Source organism: Misgurnus anguillicaudatus, chromosome 9 (genome assembly GCF_027580225.2).
Source record: "Misgurnus anguillicaudatus chromosome 9, ASM2758022v2, whole genome shotgun sequence".
NCBI classification, from domain to species: domain Eukaryota; kingdom Metazoa; phylum Chordata; class Actinopteri; order Cypriniformes; family Cobitidae; genus Misgurnus; species Misgurnus anguillicaudatus.
In genome coordinates this window covers 32,445,274-32,461,366 of record NC_073345.2, presented here as the reverse complement: position 1 = coordinate 32,461,366, position 16,093 = coordinate 32,445,274, and the positions used below count along the sequence as shown (strand labels likewise).

Sequence of the window (16,093 nt, the reverse complement as noted above, 5' to 3'; positions counted from 1 at the left end):
AATGTAAGGTTCCTTAAAGGTTCTCCAGAAAGTCCTTTCAAGGTAATTTCCACAGAACCTTGCTGTTGCAAAAATGTATATGAAAAGGTAAAAATTGGTAATTATTCTTTAATTTATTCTTAAAAATGGATACAAGAATGTACAAAAGTTGTCACGAGGGTGCTTCATTTTAAAAAGTACACTTTTGTAGCTAAAAAGTGCATATTGGTACCTTAAAGGTACACATTGGTACCTTTAGAGGTACATACAGGTTTCTCAAAGATACATATCTGTAACTAAGTGGAACATAATTGCCTTTTTTAAAGGTACCGTCCTAGCAACAACTTTTGTATCTTTTATTTTGAGAGTGTAGGATCAAAAATGGTAAAAGTCTTGCTGTGAAGAACTTTCATAACCTTTATTTTCAAGTGAAAGACCTACTTAGTTTAGTTATATAGCACATAGTTATGTAGCCAAAATGCTGTACAATAGATAAATAAAAAAAAAATAAAAGCTATCCATAATAGAAGGATTAGACACAAAATAATTATTATAATAATATTATTATTATTTGCACATAACCAAATGATCAGATAAAAAATATGCACCCTTAGCAAGACTTAGGAATAAGGAATAAAAATTAACATTATTTACTTTTAAATATATAAAATATTTTAAATATTCTGTATTACTTAGTATATATACCATATTACTTATTTACAGTATAATGACAAATTTGTATTTTCAATTGATTTTCATACTATAAATATTTTATAACATTATATATATATATATATATATATATATATATATATATATATATATATATATATATATATATATATATATATACTATTTTATACTCTAAACCCCAGTATATTACCTAGTTTGTTATATATTTTTTATCGTATTGCAAATTATATTTACTTTTTTTTACAAGATATTATTTAAAAGAGTAATTGTATTTGATGTCCATACTAATGTGCCTTCTGAATATTTCATACTCTAAACCCCAGTATATTGCTTATATTTTTTATATAATATTAATATTTTATTGTATTATAAATTATATTTACTTTTATACAAATTATTATTTTAAAATAGCGATTGCACTTGATTTCCCTATTAATGTGCCACCTCACCTGAATATTTTATAAATACATTACCTGTTTCGTCATAATATTAATATTTTTATTTTATTATCAATTATTTTTCCTTTCATACAAAAATATAATTTTAAAACAGTAATTACATTAAATTTCCCTAATTTTTTTTTATTTAATTTCCCTACTAACTACCTGAATTTTTCAGAAGCTCACTGTAGTCTCACTGTGTGTTAAGGATGCGGTGTTGTGACCTCTGCGCGTGTCTCTGCCTCCCACTGCTGGCGTCACGCGGGAGGAGGGCGAGATCTTTAAATATGGAGCGAGACTCGAGGCGTGACGAGCGACGGATAGCTTTTACGCGCGACGTGGAGCGTTTTCCAAAACTACAGAAGTTCATGAGCCTGTTGCGTTATGAGTGCTGGGGTGCTTGAATGTCCTGCAGTTATCAGACTCAGTGAAGCAGCCCTGGCTCCAGATAAATAGAAGTGAACTCAAAGACTTGGAGAGGAGCGAATGTTTTTTTCTGTTTTTACGCACAAAAACCTAAAGTCGGAGTGAAATCGCACTTGCGCACATTTGGATAGACTTTCTGCGCTCCAGACCCACGGAGACGCGCGAAGCACAGTCACAATGAGCCACAAAAACAAGTGAGTACTGATCTTCCTCTTCCACATCGAGACTGCTCGTGTTTGCATGCGTATGTGTAGTTTCAAGTCACGTTTCTTGTGCAAAAAGTAAAGGTGTAATTCAACCCTTTAGCACACACTGATCTGGGTTCTGTGTGGCGAGGGCTTCAAATTTCAGTGACGAAGCTTATTATCTATTAAAGACTGTACATTTGCATGCATTTCACAGGTTATTAACGCCGGTTTAACACGTTAAGTCAAACAACTAAAGTCAAACAATTACCAGAGTCAGGCGTTTGTAATCAGATAAAGGTTCTTACAAAAGCAAAAGAAGACTTTTGGGGTTCCAAATGAACTTTATATTCTCTGTGGGAACCATATTTAGTGTCCGAAGAACCCAGACAGTTATCTACACTCTTAAAAATGAGGTCCAAATGGTTCTTCATAGTGATGGTAGTATAGAAGAACCATATTGGTTCCCCAAAGAACCTTTTAGTCAGATGTCATTACTATCGGTTGTATGTAGAACCCTTTTCCACTACAGTTCCATATGGAACCATACAGCTCGTCAAAGAACCTTTTTAGGAACCTTTATTTTTACCTTTAACATCTCTTATGTTTCACAAAATGTTATGTGTGGTGGAAAATGTTTTAAAAACTATGAAAAGGTGAGAAATTGGGGAACCAATACATTGCTGTGAAGAACTTTTTATAGCACCTTTATTTTAAGGAGTTTATATCCAATTTAAAGGCGTAGTTCACCCAAAAATGAAAATTCTGTCATCATTTACTCTTATGTTGTTATAAACCTGTATACATTTCTTTGTTTGTTCTGATGACCACAAGGGAAGATATTTTCTAAAGGGATTGTTTGTAACCAAATCGATCATACGCCCCATTCACTTCCATATTATTCTTTATTCCAATGGAAGTCAATGGGGCTCATGATCGGTTTGGTTTCTAACATTCCTCAAAATATCTTCCTTTGTGGTCATAAAAACAAAGTAATGTATACAGGTTTGTACCAACATGAGAGTGAGTAAATGATGACAGAATTTTCATTTTTGGGTGAACTATTCCTTTAAGTTGGATATAAACTCCTAAAAATAAAGGTTCTTCACATTGATGTCATACTTTTGGGTAAACTAAATCCCTTAATGGCTCTTGATAATGATTCTTCTGTGACTTTTATTTTGTAAGAGTGTAATATAGCTGAATGAAATATTTTAGGGGGTCTCCCGGCACCCCGAGAAGTTTCCATTTGGAAGCTGGTCACGATGAGTGAGTCATTCTGGTTGATCTAATGTTACCGCACTGCTTTAAGTCGCCCTCTTTACAGGTCCTCCGAAGCTGCGGCTTGATCGGTCAGATTAATCTTTTTCTAAGAAGCTCCTGTCAAAACCAATTAGCATCCAGGAGCAATGCGTCCTTCACGTGGTGTTCCAGAAGCCGGTGACTGCATATAATGCATGTTGCAAAGCCTTTTGTTCAGTACAGATAGTGCTGTCTTAAACAAAACAGCTGCCTGGAGGTGTCACATTTTTAGAGAGTAAAGAACAGGGACAGGGTCTTGTGTTGTGAACTTGTGAGTTTGAGTTTATAAATCACATGGGCACGTGGTTCTCTGCGTGCATTGGTGGAGACAAATCATGGGTTGGCAAAAGATCATGAGTTCGAGCCTAGATAAGATATTAATATCAACTCTTTCCCAGCCAGCGCCATACTTTTTCATGATTTGCACTAAAGTTTAATGCCTTTCAGAAAATGTTCTTCTTTAAATATATAAACATACAATAAATCAAATGAAAGAACAGACCCTCTGCTTTCAAAAAAAAAGTTTCATCCTACCTTCATTAGTTCTCTTTTTATCACCTCTCAAACACAAAATCTTGAGCAAAAAGCTGAGATAATTGCATTTTTGTGAAGGACTTAGAGATCAGATTCAGAGCGATCCTCAAAACATACACGGACATACAGCAACACAGACTGTAAAAAAAATGGACGATGCCCGTTCGCTGTTGTTGAAAAGTGAAACCGATACGGCGCTGACATCTTGGGTCTTGAGTCTCCGCAGTAGCGATTTCGGGACCAGTTCTGCGCAGTAGTGAGCAGGAAGTAAAGCCGCAAAATCAAGGCCCCGCCCTCGCAGAATGTGCATATCACATATTTTATAGCATTAAATAACTAACTAAAAACAAACTTATTTTAAAAATAAAAACTTGAATTAACATCAGCGTGATAAAAACTACAGTAAATGACAGAAACCAGCTTCGGAAAAAAGAGAATTGAAGTGTAATTACATTTTTTAGTTTGCTCAAGTCCCATTGAATAACATGAGGGAGGCGGGGTTTATGGCCTATACTAGGACCAGTCACTGGGGGGCGATAGAGACGTTTTGGATTCACTTTTAAGGGCTTGTGCAGCATGCTTGGTTTTTAAGTTGCAGAAGAGCACCACCTATTGGATAATAGCCATATTACAGATTGACAGAAATACTCGTCATTGGCAGGGAAGCGTTTTTTCTTCTTAATTGAGGAGTTAACTTGTCAATGGCGGGAAAGAGTTCAATTGTCATTGAGTATAAATACAGTTTGCGGTTGACTGTGACCCGATAAAACAATAAAAACATTTTATTTAATTTGAACGTGAAAACAGCAATAACAGATCAACAACAGAACCTGGATTCATACATTTTTAAAAATTTTACGCGAGGACATTATCAAAGAACACGCGATCAGTCCAGACAATTAATATCCAATAAGGGCGGATTGTCTCTTATTTATCTATTACAGGGACTATTTCTAAAGCAGGACACATTTCATAAAGTTTTGCTTTTGCGTTTTCTTTCTCTTTTGTGCAAAAAGAGAAATGTTTATGGTCAGAAAGCTTAGCAAAGGTCTGTCCGGATGCGCGCGAGACGGAGATGGACCGCATCATATTGTGCACGGACACATATGCAGTACAAATGATTTCTCATACAAATGATTACTTTACACTGCAAAAAATGATTTTCAAGAAAAAAAATCTTAGTATTTTTGTCTTGTTTTCAGTACAAATATATAAAAGAAAATGTAAATTAAGATGCTTTTTCTTGATGAGCAAAATGACCCAAGAAAATAAGTCTAGTTTTTAGACCAAAAATATCAAATTTAAGTAATTTTGTGCATAACATAAGCAAAAAAATTTGCTTAACTCATTGGCATTTTTGCTTGTTTTTGGCATTGTGCGTTAACTGATAATATTAATCGGTCATTCATTCTTACCTTCGGTTAACCGGTCAATATGAACATCCCTAATTTCATCTGAATCAATATGAGGTTTTGGGGTTATTGACGTGTCTGCTGTATTAACACTCTTACAGTGGAAAATCAATCAAAAGGTGAGGTGTGTGTGTATTTGTTTTGCTGGCATTGTTTCAGGACACAATCCTCTCAAAGGCTTGGCTTAGTTCCACTATAGATCGCCCATTTTTCACAATCCAGTCAATTCATGTCCCATAAATACTTTATCTTATATTTTTAATTGGAAAACATAAAAGTAAAATGGGTTGAGCAAAAAAAAGTGTCATGCTGACTTGATATGATTTGTTTTGTAGCATAGTATTTTCTAAACTCATCGTATTGGAATTTCCTCCCTCCCAGTTTAAAGCCGTTATACAGGTGGAGATATTTGTCTGTGGCAGACAACCAATAAATAATTGTTGAAGTTAGCTCACCAGGCCTTTCTGGTAAAGCTGGCCGACCAAAGAAATCTTCCTGATTAATCTAGTTAACCCTTAACTGGCGCTGTCCCGTGAGCGGGACACCTAGTTTACTTCAATATTTCATATTTCATAACCTTTTAGCAATAATAATGGAGTGACAGTAATGTATTAATTTGTGTATTAAGAGTATGCAGCAAATTTTTGACATTTAGTGGTTGTTGTTGGTAAAACCACTAAAAGTATAACACAAACCAAATTTTTTGTGATAATTTCATGTATAAAATATATACTTTATTGCATTATTTCAATTATTACAATAAATGTAAACTGCTATAACAGTTTTTTATATTGTCACCTTCACTTTAAAGTATCTTCTTTAAAACAAGACCAATATTATAGTTATATTCATTTGAAGGTGTAGATCACCTTTGCCAGTTAAGGGGTTAAAAAGTCTTATGCAAACACCAACATGCTAAGTAACCAAATCACTCATCTTTTGGTCATGTAAACCAAACATTATATTTCATAAGCACACGGACTGATGAATCATAAATCATTTCGCAATAACTTAAGCAACTTTTAGTCTGATCTGTTTTGAAAAGTTTCAGTAAACACTCGTCAGACTAAACTCTCAGTATTAGCATTGATTGTATTGATTAGTTTTGGAGACACAGAGCGAGTCTGCGGCTGTGACTTGACTTAGTTGAATCTTTTCCGTTCTGTCTTTTATTACTCCAGATCTGTCATCTGGAATGATTAAATGGCTCTGGCTGCTTGAGATTTAAAGTTATGGACACCATTCGGCATGACTACTACACCATCTGCTACCCCATGTGCCTTTAACAGATGTTGGACTAAATGCTTGCTAAACACACCGGCTATGAAAACTAACTGCTAGAAAGTTATACAGCCAATCGCTGCTGCTGTGCATGTGTTATTTCAGTTTAATGCTGAATAATTTGCTTAGTTTAATAACTGTAAATCGAATGCATAGCCTGGCAAAGCATAGTTCATTTGACTTATACACATGCGCATTGCAACAAATTGCAGTACCTCTCGTGGCATACATACTTATGTACGTGCATAATGCAACGTATACAATGTTTAAAAAATCTGATTGCTTCTGATGACGAAAATTTAAAATTGTTGTCCGCTGTACTTGGCCCATCACATACACGCAAAAAATTGACCATACTTCTGCCTTAACTGTAGCTTAGTTGCTAAAGCATTGCATTGGTAGTGCAAATGTTATGGGGTCGAGTCCCAGGGTTCATGCATTCTGATAAAATGTATAATCTGAATGCACTGTTAAATTGCTTTGGCATATGCAAATTGTACAAATTTAATTTAATGATGTGATTTTGTTTGTTGCATCTTAAATGCAATCTTGCAATGATACAGTTTTGAAATAAAGCGGATTGCATTGTGGGATATATTTCTATTATTATTTATATTTGTATATTGCATATTCTGGCAAATGTAAAAACTTGCACATTTAGGAAGAGTAGTATAGTAGTGTGCTAATCTGAACACATCTGTTATTATACTAAATACTAGAGGGTAAATAAAGTCACTAAAGTCCTATATTACCACTCATATATCTGGTTAAGCGATAAACTATTACATTACTTTAGAAGTGATGCATTTGCCTGGATCGGAGAGTTGATTATGAAGTACAAAAAAATCTAAATGTTAAGTACTATAAACCGCATTAAACCAAAACAAATTGCTGTTCCCACAGAAGCCACAACATTTAAGGAATTAGAACATATGAGAGGGATTTAAAGATCAGTAGATCTTATTAACTCTGTTGAAATCCCACGGTTAATTTAGTTACACAATGTTGTTGCTACGTTTTAAGTCGCATTTAGGATTTTAAGTTTGGTGCGAGTGCCAATCTGCGCTCCAGGGTTTCGTTCTGACCGATCGTAAACCTCACAGATAGGATTTTCCCCTAAACTAGTACTTCACCAGCAAGTTAATGTTACCCAGCATGGAATAGCTATCATTTCACAAGGTAGGTTAACTATAACCCACGTCTGGCCAAAATAAACTTGAATTTGTCGTTTTTGCCATGGGTTTATTATTTACTTTTGGGCTATGGTTAGACATCTATTACATTTTCACTGACAGCCTAAATTTTGCCATATACTGTATTAATAGCCTAGACGTCTGGCCTGTGTTTGGACACCAAGTAGTTGTCTTTTTAAATGCAAAACTGCTTGCTTGGTAGTCAAGTCACAAGTTTAACTCAAGTACTAGGTTCAATGATCCTCTATAGGGGGATGGTTCCTCCCAAGCACCCAATGAAACCAGTCCCTATAGGCATCAGGTTCCAAGTAACCTTTGACCCCAGAAAACGTTGTTTTGTATGTGATTGATCACTTTTATAAAACCAGCTCTGGAGGTCCCGTGTGACACTGATAAGAAAACCTTCATCCTGTACGAAAATTAAATCAGCCTGATCTCACGAATTTCCGTGTTATAGTCACAGTTATTGGTTACTCAATTGTTTTTCCTATTTTCTTACCATTGTCGCTTGGGTTTGGGGTTAGAACGACTTTCTGTTACATATAATGACATCCTAACCCAAACCCAACTGTAACCCTAACGTCAGGTGACAATTGTTTAAAAATCCAGAAAAAAATTGTATAAACCAAAAGTTAAAGTGACATCTTAACCCAAACCCCAAATCTAACCAAAACCAAAATTAAACAAAAAAAAACCATGGTTACTGTAGTAAAACCATTGTTTTGCTAATAGTAATCAATACACCAAAAACACATGGTTCTTACACTTTTACTACAAAAAACATGGTTAATTTTTGTAAGGGATGGTTCTCAACCTGGGGGGTGATATGGTGCCAGGGGACCCCCATTTTAATGACATTTTTATAAAAAAATATTAATTTATTATTAATTTCGTGCAATTAAAAAACCAATGCTGTATCATTTAATGTTTTGTTTAATTCGAATTCAAAGTTTTATGTCAGGAATTTTCTTGGGGGGGGTCCGCAAACGGGACGCACCCTCTGCGCCAAAAAGTTTGAGAACCACTGCTGTACGCTATCAGTGTGAATGTCAATATCCTTCTGTGCTTTTCTTTCTTGTTTGTTTGCGATTGAATCATCCACCTCTTCTCTGAAGAGAATAGTGATAAGAGACGGTCAGGAGGATCTCATGCATCTATGCATTTGTGATTACTCACCTTTACTGCATGTATTTACTTGAGCAACATGACATTCGACTACACTATTTATCCCTATCAGTGACTCATTGAATGTGAGTGAGCGTACGTGGTTGTTTTCTTATTATGGTGTCAGGATGATTGTATAACCCTGATGACTTTGTTTTTAGACTTTAAAAATGTATTTTACTGAAGAAAACGTCATGTTATATACTGTAGAGCTTTGCGATAGCACCGGTCATGGGTTTGGGACAATGCATAATGATAAATGCACTTTATAAAGTGATCAATACGTCATTTCATGTTGCATTTTCATTGGCTACTGCAACGCTATCTCATGGCAGTTCGTACGTATTTTACGAGGTGGATAATTTGTGTTAATTTGTACGACCATATTCGTACATTTTTGTAAGATTTGCCTTGAGCCCTCTGACGTTGGGGGTAGGGGTGGGGTTTCGTTATTTCGTTGTTATTTTATGATAATCGTACGTTTTTGCGCGATTCACTTTGTACTATTTCTTACTAATTAAAAATATGTATGAGTTAGGGCTGTCACGATTAATTGTGCAAATGTGCGTTTTCTCAAAGAATGAATTTTAATGAATTACGGTGAAATCCCGGTACATCTCAGGGGGCGCTCTCGTGCAGAAACTCAATTTGTGCCACAGAAGAAGTAGCACTACAAACGCTATTCCAGGAAATGTCTATAGGAATATTTATATCGCTTCAAATTGTTTTAGGTATTTTCATGATAATAAATAATATTTTTTATGATTTTGTTTAACGACTGTTGCTTTTTTAAATGCACGTTATAAACGACTCCGACTCGTAATGATTTTAGATTGATAAGGACTTCCTACTGACCAAATGCCGTAGTACACGCACAAGCTGTGCATGAAACACAGAATCGATTCAAAATTGATTTTGAATCGATTTCAGAGGCATGATTAACCGTTGCAGCCCTAGTTTGAATCCTCGTGAGATCAGGCTGGCTACTGAATAAGGATCATGCTAGATTTTTAACACTGCAAAAAAATAATTGCAGGTTATCTTTGATCACAAGACTTTGATAACTGGCGGCTTTAAATCTCACTCACTAGATAGACCATCGTTTAAGAGCTTTATTCCTAGAAATCGAATGATTCACGATGACTATCTTTCGTCTGGTAGAGCGCAAAATTGTGCGGCGTGATTCCGGCTTCAGGCCATTTTCAGTAGTCGACAACAAAAATATTTCTGTCTTATCATCACTTTCTCATCAAAAGTCAGAGGTCTTAGTGTGACCTCTATACTTTCTCATCAAATTGATCTTAAACCAAATAGTTTGAACCACGTGATCTATATTTAGTTTGTTTCAAATCTGTGAAAATGAAAGAACCAATCAGATTTTACAACCTTCTCCTCGAGCGCATAAGAACGCTTAGTGTTCAATCCTAGACATGTGATGACTTGAATCGAAATCACAGAAAACAAGCAGTAGCTGGAAGGTTAAAAGCAGGTGCTGGTTTGAGAAGAAATAACATTCTGAGAAGTTTACACAGCTACAAATCATGCAGTACACGTAGGCGAGATTAAACATGTTTACTATTTCTGTCAAAGTCTGGTGAGATCTGGTTTATACTTTCTGCTGTTTGTTTTCTTCAGAGTGGAGGATGAAGCTGTGGTGGACAGAGGAGCATCTTACATCAAAAACGTGTGTGATGAAGAAGTCGAGGGTAAGAAACACACGCACACACACACACACACACACACACACACACACACACACACACACACACGTGGGATAGGTGATCTGTGGTGTCCCAGTTACTGTGGATTGAGTTTCACGCTCACCTTTTCACCAACTTTCACTCACTCTTGCCTCTCTCTCTCACTCTGTCTCTCTGTTGGTCTCGTTCACTTTGTCTCACTCTCTTTCCCTCTATCTGTCTGTCTGTCTGTCTCTCACTCTGAATGTCTCTCTTACTCTTTTACTCTGTCTGTCTGTTTGACTCGTTCACTCTGTCTCACTCTCTTTCACTCTATCTGTCTCTCTCACTCTCTTTGTCTCACTCTCTTTCACTCTGTCTGTTTGTCTGTCTGTCTGTCTCATTCACTCTGAATGTCTCTCTCACACTGTCACTCTGTCTGTCTGTCTCTTTCACTCTGAATGTCTCTCTCTCTCTTTCACTCTGTCTGTCTGTCTCTCTCACTCTTTCACTCTGTCTGTCTGTCTGTCTGTCTGTCTCTTTCACTCTGAATGTCTCTCACTCTTTCACTCTGTCTGTCTGTTTGTCTCATTCACTCTGTCTCACTTTCTTTCACTCTGTCGATCTCTCTCACTCTCTCTGTCTCACTCTCTTTCACTCTGTCTGTTTGTCTGTCTGTCTGTCTGTCTGTCTCTCTCACTCTTTCACTTTGTCTGTCTGTCTGTCTCATTCACTCTGAATGTCTCTCTCACACTTTCACTCTGTCTTTCTTTTTGTCTCATTCTCTGTGTCTCAGTTTCTTTCACTCTGTCCATCTCTCTCACTCTCTCTGTCTTACTTTCTTTCACTCTGTCTGTCTGTCTTTCATCCTGTCTGTCTGTCTGTCTCTCTCTCTCTCTTTCTCTCACTCTGAATGTCTCTGACTCTTTCACTCTCTCTGTTTCTATGTCTCATTCACACTGTCTCACTTTCTTTCACTCTGTCTGTATGTGTTTCTCACACTTTCACTCTGTCTGTCTGTTTGTCTCGTTCACACTGTCTCACTTTCTTTCACTCTGTCTGTTTGTCTGTCTGTTTGTCTCCCTCACTCTCTCTCTCTGTCTCTCTCACTCTTTCACTTGTCTGTCTGTTTGTCTTGTTCACTCTGTATCACTCTCTTTCACTTTATCTCTATCTGTCTGTCTGTCTGTCTGTCTGTCTGTGTCTCTCACTCTGAATGTCTCTCTCTTTTCACTTTCTCTGTCTCTCTCACTCTTTCACTCTGTCTGTCTGTTTGTCTCTTTCACTTTGTCTCACTTCTTTCACTTGTTAGTTTCTTTGTCTCATTCACTCTGTCAGTCTGTCTGTCTCTTTCCCTCTGAATGTCTCTCTTACTCTTTCACTCTGTCTGTCTGTCTGTCTGTCTGTTTCTCTCACTCTGTCTGTCTGTCTTTTGCACTCTATTTCACCATGTTTTGTCTCTTTCACTTTGTCTCACTTCTTTCACTCTGTCTGTCTGTCTATCTGTCTCTCTCTCTCACTCCGTCTGTTAGTTTCTTTGTCTCATTCACTCTGTCAGTCTGTCTGTCTCTCTCCCTCTGAATGTCTCTCTTACTCTTTTACTCTGTCTGTATGTCTGTCTGTCTGTCTCTCTCACTCTGTCTGTCTGTCTGTCTTTTGCACTCTCTATTTCACCTTGTGTCTCACTCTGTCTTTCTGTCTCTCACTTACTGTGTCTCTCTCTATTGCTCCCTGTCTCACCCTGTCTCTCTCTTGCATTCTCTATTTAATCATGTTTCTCTGTCTGTCTTTCACTTATTGACTTAATGTGTCTCTCTTGTTCTCTCTCTCACTCTGTCTCTCCCACACTCTTTATTTCACCATATGTCTCTGTATGTCTCTCTCACTCACTCTGTTTCTCGCTTTTTCACTCAATATTGATGTTGGTTTAAGTTATAACTGTGTTAAGTCATAACACTACAGTGAGTGAACTGCAAAAAATGACATTCTTAGTATTTTTGTCTTGTTTTCAGTACAAATTCTTAAATCAAGATGCATTTTCTTGATGAGCAAAATGACATAAGAAAATAAGTTGAGTTTTTAGACAAAAAACAATTTAAGTGAATTTGTGCTTAAAACAAGCAAAAATATCTGGCAATGGGTTGAGAAGGTTTTTTTGAATTAAGTGTTTAAGAAAAAGTAAACTTATTTCAAGATTTTATTCTCACCCCATTGGCAGATAATTTAGCTTGTTTTAAAGGTATTGCGGAGGATTTTCTTTTTCCGGGTGGATCATCAAGACTATTGGTCCTCCTAGTTGTCAATCAGTAGTGTTGCGTAATTGCATTTTTTAAAAAAGTGGAGAAGGCGGTTCTTTTCTAAAACTCGAGAAGATCCTCCGCTACACCTTTAAGTAAAAATTCATTTAAATTGTATATTTTTTGTCTAAAAACCCATTTTGCTCTTCAAGAAAATGCATCTTGATTTAAGAATCTTTAGATATTTGTACTGAAAACAAGAGAAAAATACTAAGTAAGAAAGTCATTTTTTGCAGTGTGGGGGAGTTGCCATTTTTACTAAGAATTGTATGCCTATTTCTTATGATGTAGATGAAGTTGTAAAAGGTAGGCTTTTAAAAGTAAGAGCTATTTTTGAAAGTCATATGTTTATTTTTATGTGTGTGTATGTTGCAACTGCACCAGTGGAAAAAATGTTATTTATGGATACACGTTGTTTGACTTTACAAAATTGCTGGCCTAATGAGTTTTTGTTTCTTGGAGGGGATTTTAAATGCACTTAGATCAATATGGATAGGAATATTTTTTTAAGGAGCCATTTAAATCTTTTTGGGAATTTCATGAAACATTGAAGTCTTCTTTTGTTTTATTACAACAGTTATGGGATGTTGGCAAAGTCAACTTAACAATACACTCTTAATGTCACTAAGGAGTTTGCTCGCTCATTAGAGTTTTTGGAGAAAGAGATTTTTCAGCATCTAGCTCAATTTAGAGTCTCTTTTTTGAAAGTTTGCTCAAAGAAGACGGCTCTGTTGGCTTATCTTCTGGGGCTTAAAATACAGGGGACTCTACAGGGGAAATTTAGATCAGATGCACCATCCAAATACTAGTAGTTTGGAAAAGAAGAATGGCCAGAAACGTTTTATTCATGCTTTGCCCTCAAAAGATGAAGCTCTATTGTTAGATCCTACTGATATTCGTAGAAGAGCAGTTGCTTTTTTTCCAAAATGTTTACAGAAGTAAACTTTTTTCGGGGTGACTTTCGTAAAAGATTACCAAAGGTATCGAAGGAGGCAAATGACGACCTAGAAGGGGTTCTTACCCTGGGCGAGCTTCATAAGGACCTGCAAAGCATGGACTCTAGATTGACCTCTATAAGGCTTTTTGATCGGATTTGGGTGTGGATCTGCTAGAGGTACTCAATAGCAGCTTGAGGTACTTAAAAGGGCAAATTGCCGTTGAGTTGCCGGAGAGCAGCTATCACTCTTATTCCAAAAAAAGAGGCATCTTACTGACTAAAAACTGGCGCCCCATCTCACTTCTTTGTACTGATTATAAATTACTTTCCAAGGCACTGGCCAACAGATTGGTTGAGGTATTGAATCAGGGTATCCATCCGGACCAGACATACTGTATCCCTGATGGTCAATTTGCGACAATATTTCTTTGATTCAAGATGTTTTGTATGTTTCTAAATTGTGTGATTGGATTGCGGCTCTTTGGATCAGGAAAAGGCCATCAATCATGCCAAGCATTCTCATTTTGGAGTACTTTAACAGCTTTTGGTTTTTGCATAAAGTTTGTTGATATGATCAAAGTGCTCCATTGTGATGTTGAGAGTGCACTTAAAATAAATGGTGGCTTATGTGCTACATTTCAGGTCGGTAGGGGTATCGGACAAGATTGCTCCTTATCTGGAATGTTTTATTCTTTGGCCATTGAGTCTCTACTTTGACAAATAACAAGTTAATTGTGTGGTTTGGTTTTAGAAGGTTGTAATAATAAGTTCTGCAGATGATATTGTGGTTTTAAATAAAAGACAAGTGATGTGCAGAGTGATGTGTAGAGAGATTGATTTAATTGTTAATAAAGTTTTTTTATTAAAAATCTCTCTCTCTCTCTCTCTCTCTCTCTCTCTCTCTCTCTCTCTCGCTCGCTCACGCTCTCTGGTAGTAATTTGTGTCTTAGGGCAAAACAAAATAGAGTAATAAATGGTACAGATGTAACAAACCAGAACTTTACACATGAAGATCTTTACTATCTTAATCCCCACACACACACACGTGGGGGGGATTTTCCTTAAACAGCTGCACCCAGTGTCCAAAATTAACTTCTTGCCACACCTGCCAATGACAAACTGAGAACATGAACCAGTCCGGATGGAATATTACAGATCCCTATTGGATATTACACACTTCACAACATGAACTTTGGACTTTCACATGAAGGTCTCCAAACACCCCCCACATATACGTCACACTTTCTGAGATAACACCTGATGGATGTATTTGTTTAAAGACAAACATGAGATGAAATAAAGAGCAATGGAGATGTTTCTTGAATGATAAATAGTTGTACTAAACTACGTGTGTCAGGAAAACACACTGCTCTCTGTTACTGCATCCACTTCCTGGAGATGTGCTTCCATTTCCTGTTCAGTTAGTTGTACAGGAAGTTGTTGCCATTTATCTGTAATCTTAGGGTCATAACGTTCTTTCAGTAAAACACACACACTTGGGCAGTACTTTTTACATTATTTTTTATACATTTGATTCTGTTTTTATTGATTTCGGTGATTTTGCCTCTGGACATCTCACCTTCAATAATAATGTGAATGCAATAACCAATGTTGGGGATCATTGGACAATTGAGACATCCTCTGTTGACTCTCAATGTGTCATATTTGTATCAACCAGGCATAAAACTCCAAATATATTTAACTTATTTTACTAACACATTAGTCACGTTGGCTTTATCAGTGTTTCATAATATTTTCATATCAGTAGGGCACATTCAAAACAGATCTGTATTTCCCACAATGACATCACTTTTTGTAATCTGGTTATAAATCTGATGCTTTATGTTTATGTAATAAACATTTACTGCACAAATGTAAATACAGTATGTATGTGTGTGCATTTGTGTAGATTATTGGTTTGCTTTCTATTCATTTTGTGTGTGTTGTTGTGTGTTTGTTTGCACAGGTCATCACACAGTCTACATTGGCGTTCACGTGCCTAAGAGTTATCGTCGCAGACGACGACACAGACGACGGTCCAGTCACAAAGAGAGGAGAGAACGTGTGACCGAAAATACAAGCGACAAATCGGATGCTGAGAATGCAGATGAACCTGCCTCCAGCATCCTCAAACCGCTCAGTAAGTGATATGTCACAAATGACAAAAAATACCCATCATGCACTCTGTCTCTTTCTTTATACGTGTGTTTTGCATGTGATCTCTTTAGAGTTTAACAATTGAATGATTTTGCATTCAAAAAGTCTACTGTAGCACACAGGTTTGCTTATTTCACAGATATATACAGTATGATATAGGAGACTTTATATTTGGGGTGCTTTACAACTGTTTCAGGAGTTTATTTATTATTATTTTTGCAAGTTAAAGATGAATAGATTTTGTTTATTAGTATTTGAGCTGTGAATAGTCATTGGAATGATTGGTTAGTTTTGAATGTCCATTGGACTAGATTGCAATGTTTAGGGTACATGTAAACTGTAACTGTCGTAACCTGCAATCGGATTAAATTCGTCCAGATTGACAAAATTTTGTGCATGTAAACATAGCCGACG

General features: G+C 36.4%; 1 protein-coding gene across 6 annotated transcripts in view; it reads left to right on the top strand.

Annotated features, from left to right (window-relative positions):
* The first annotated feature begins 1,395 nt into the window (after positions 1–1,395).
* Positions 1,396–16,093, top strand: part of slc4a4b (solute carrier family 4 member 4b) — a 51,384-nt gene continuing 36,686 nt past the window's right edge. For 4 of the 6 annotated variants that reach the window (XM_073871499.1, XM_073871500.1, XM_073871498.1 and 1 more), the window contains exons 1-3: positions 1,397–1,732; positions 10,245–10,315; positions 15,489–15,662. In XM_073871499.1, the coding sequence (XP_073727600.1) occupies positions 1,716–1,732; positions 10,245–10,315; positions 15,489–15,662 (262 nt within the window). In that variant the 5' untranslated portion in view covers positions 1,397–1,715. Of the gene's footprint in view, positions 1,733–10,244; positions 10,316–15,488; positions 15,663–16,093 lie in introns of all 6 variants that reach the window. The other 2 variants (XM_073871496.1, XM_073871501.1) reach the window with 2 other exon arrangements.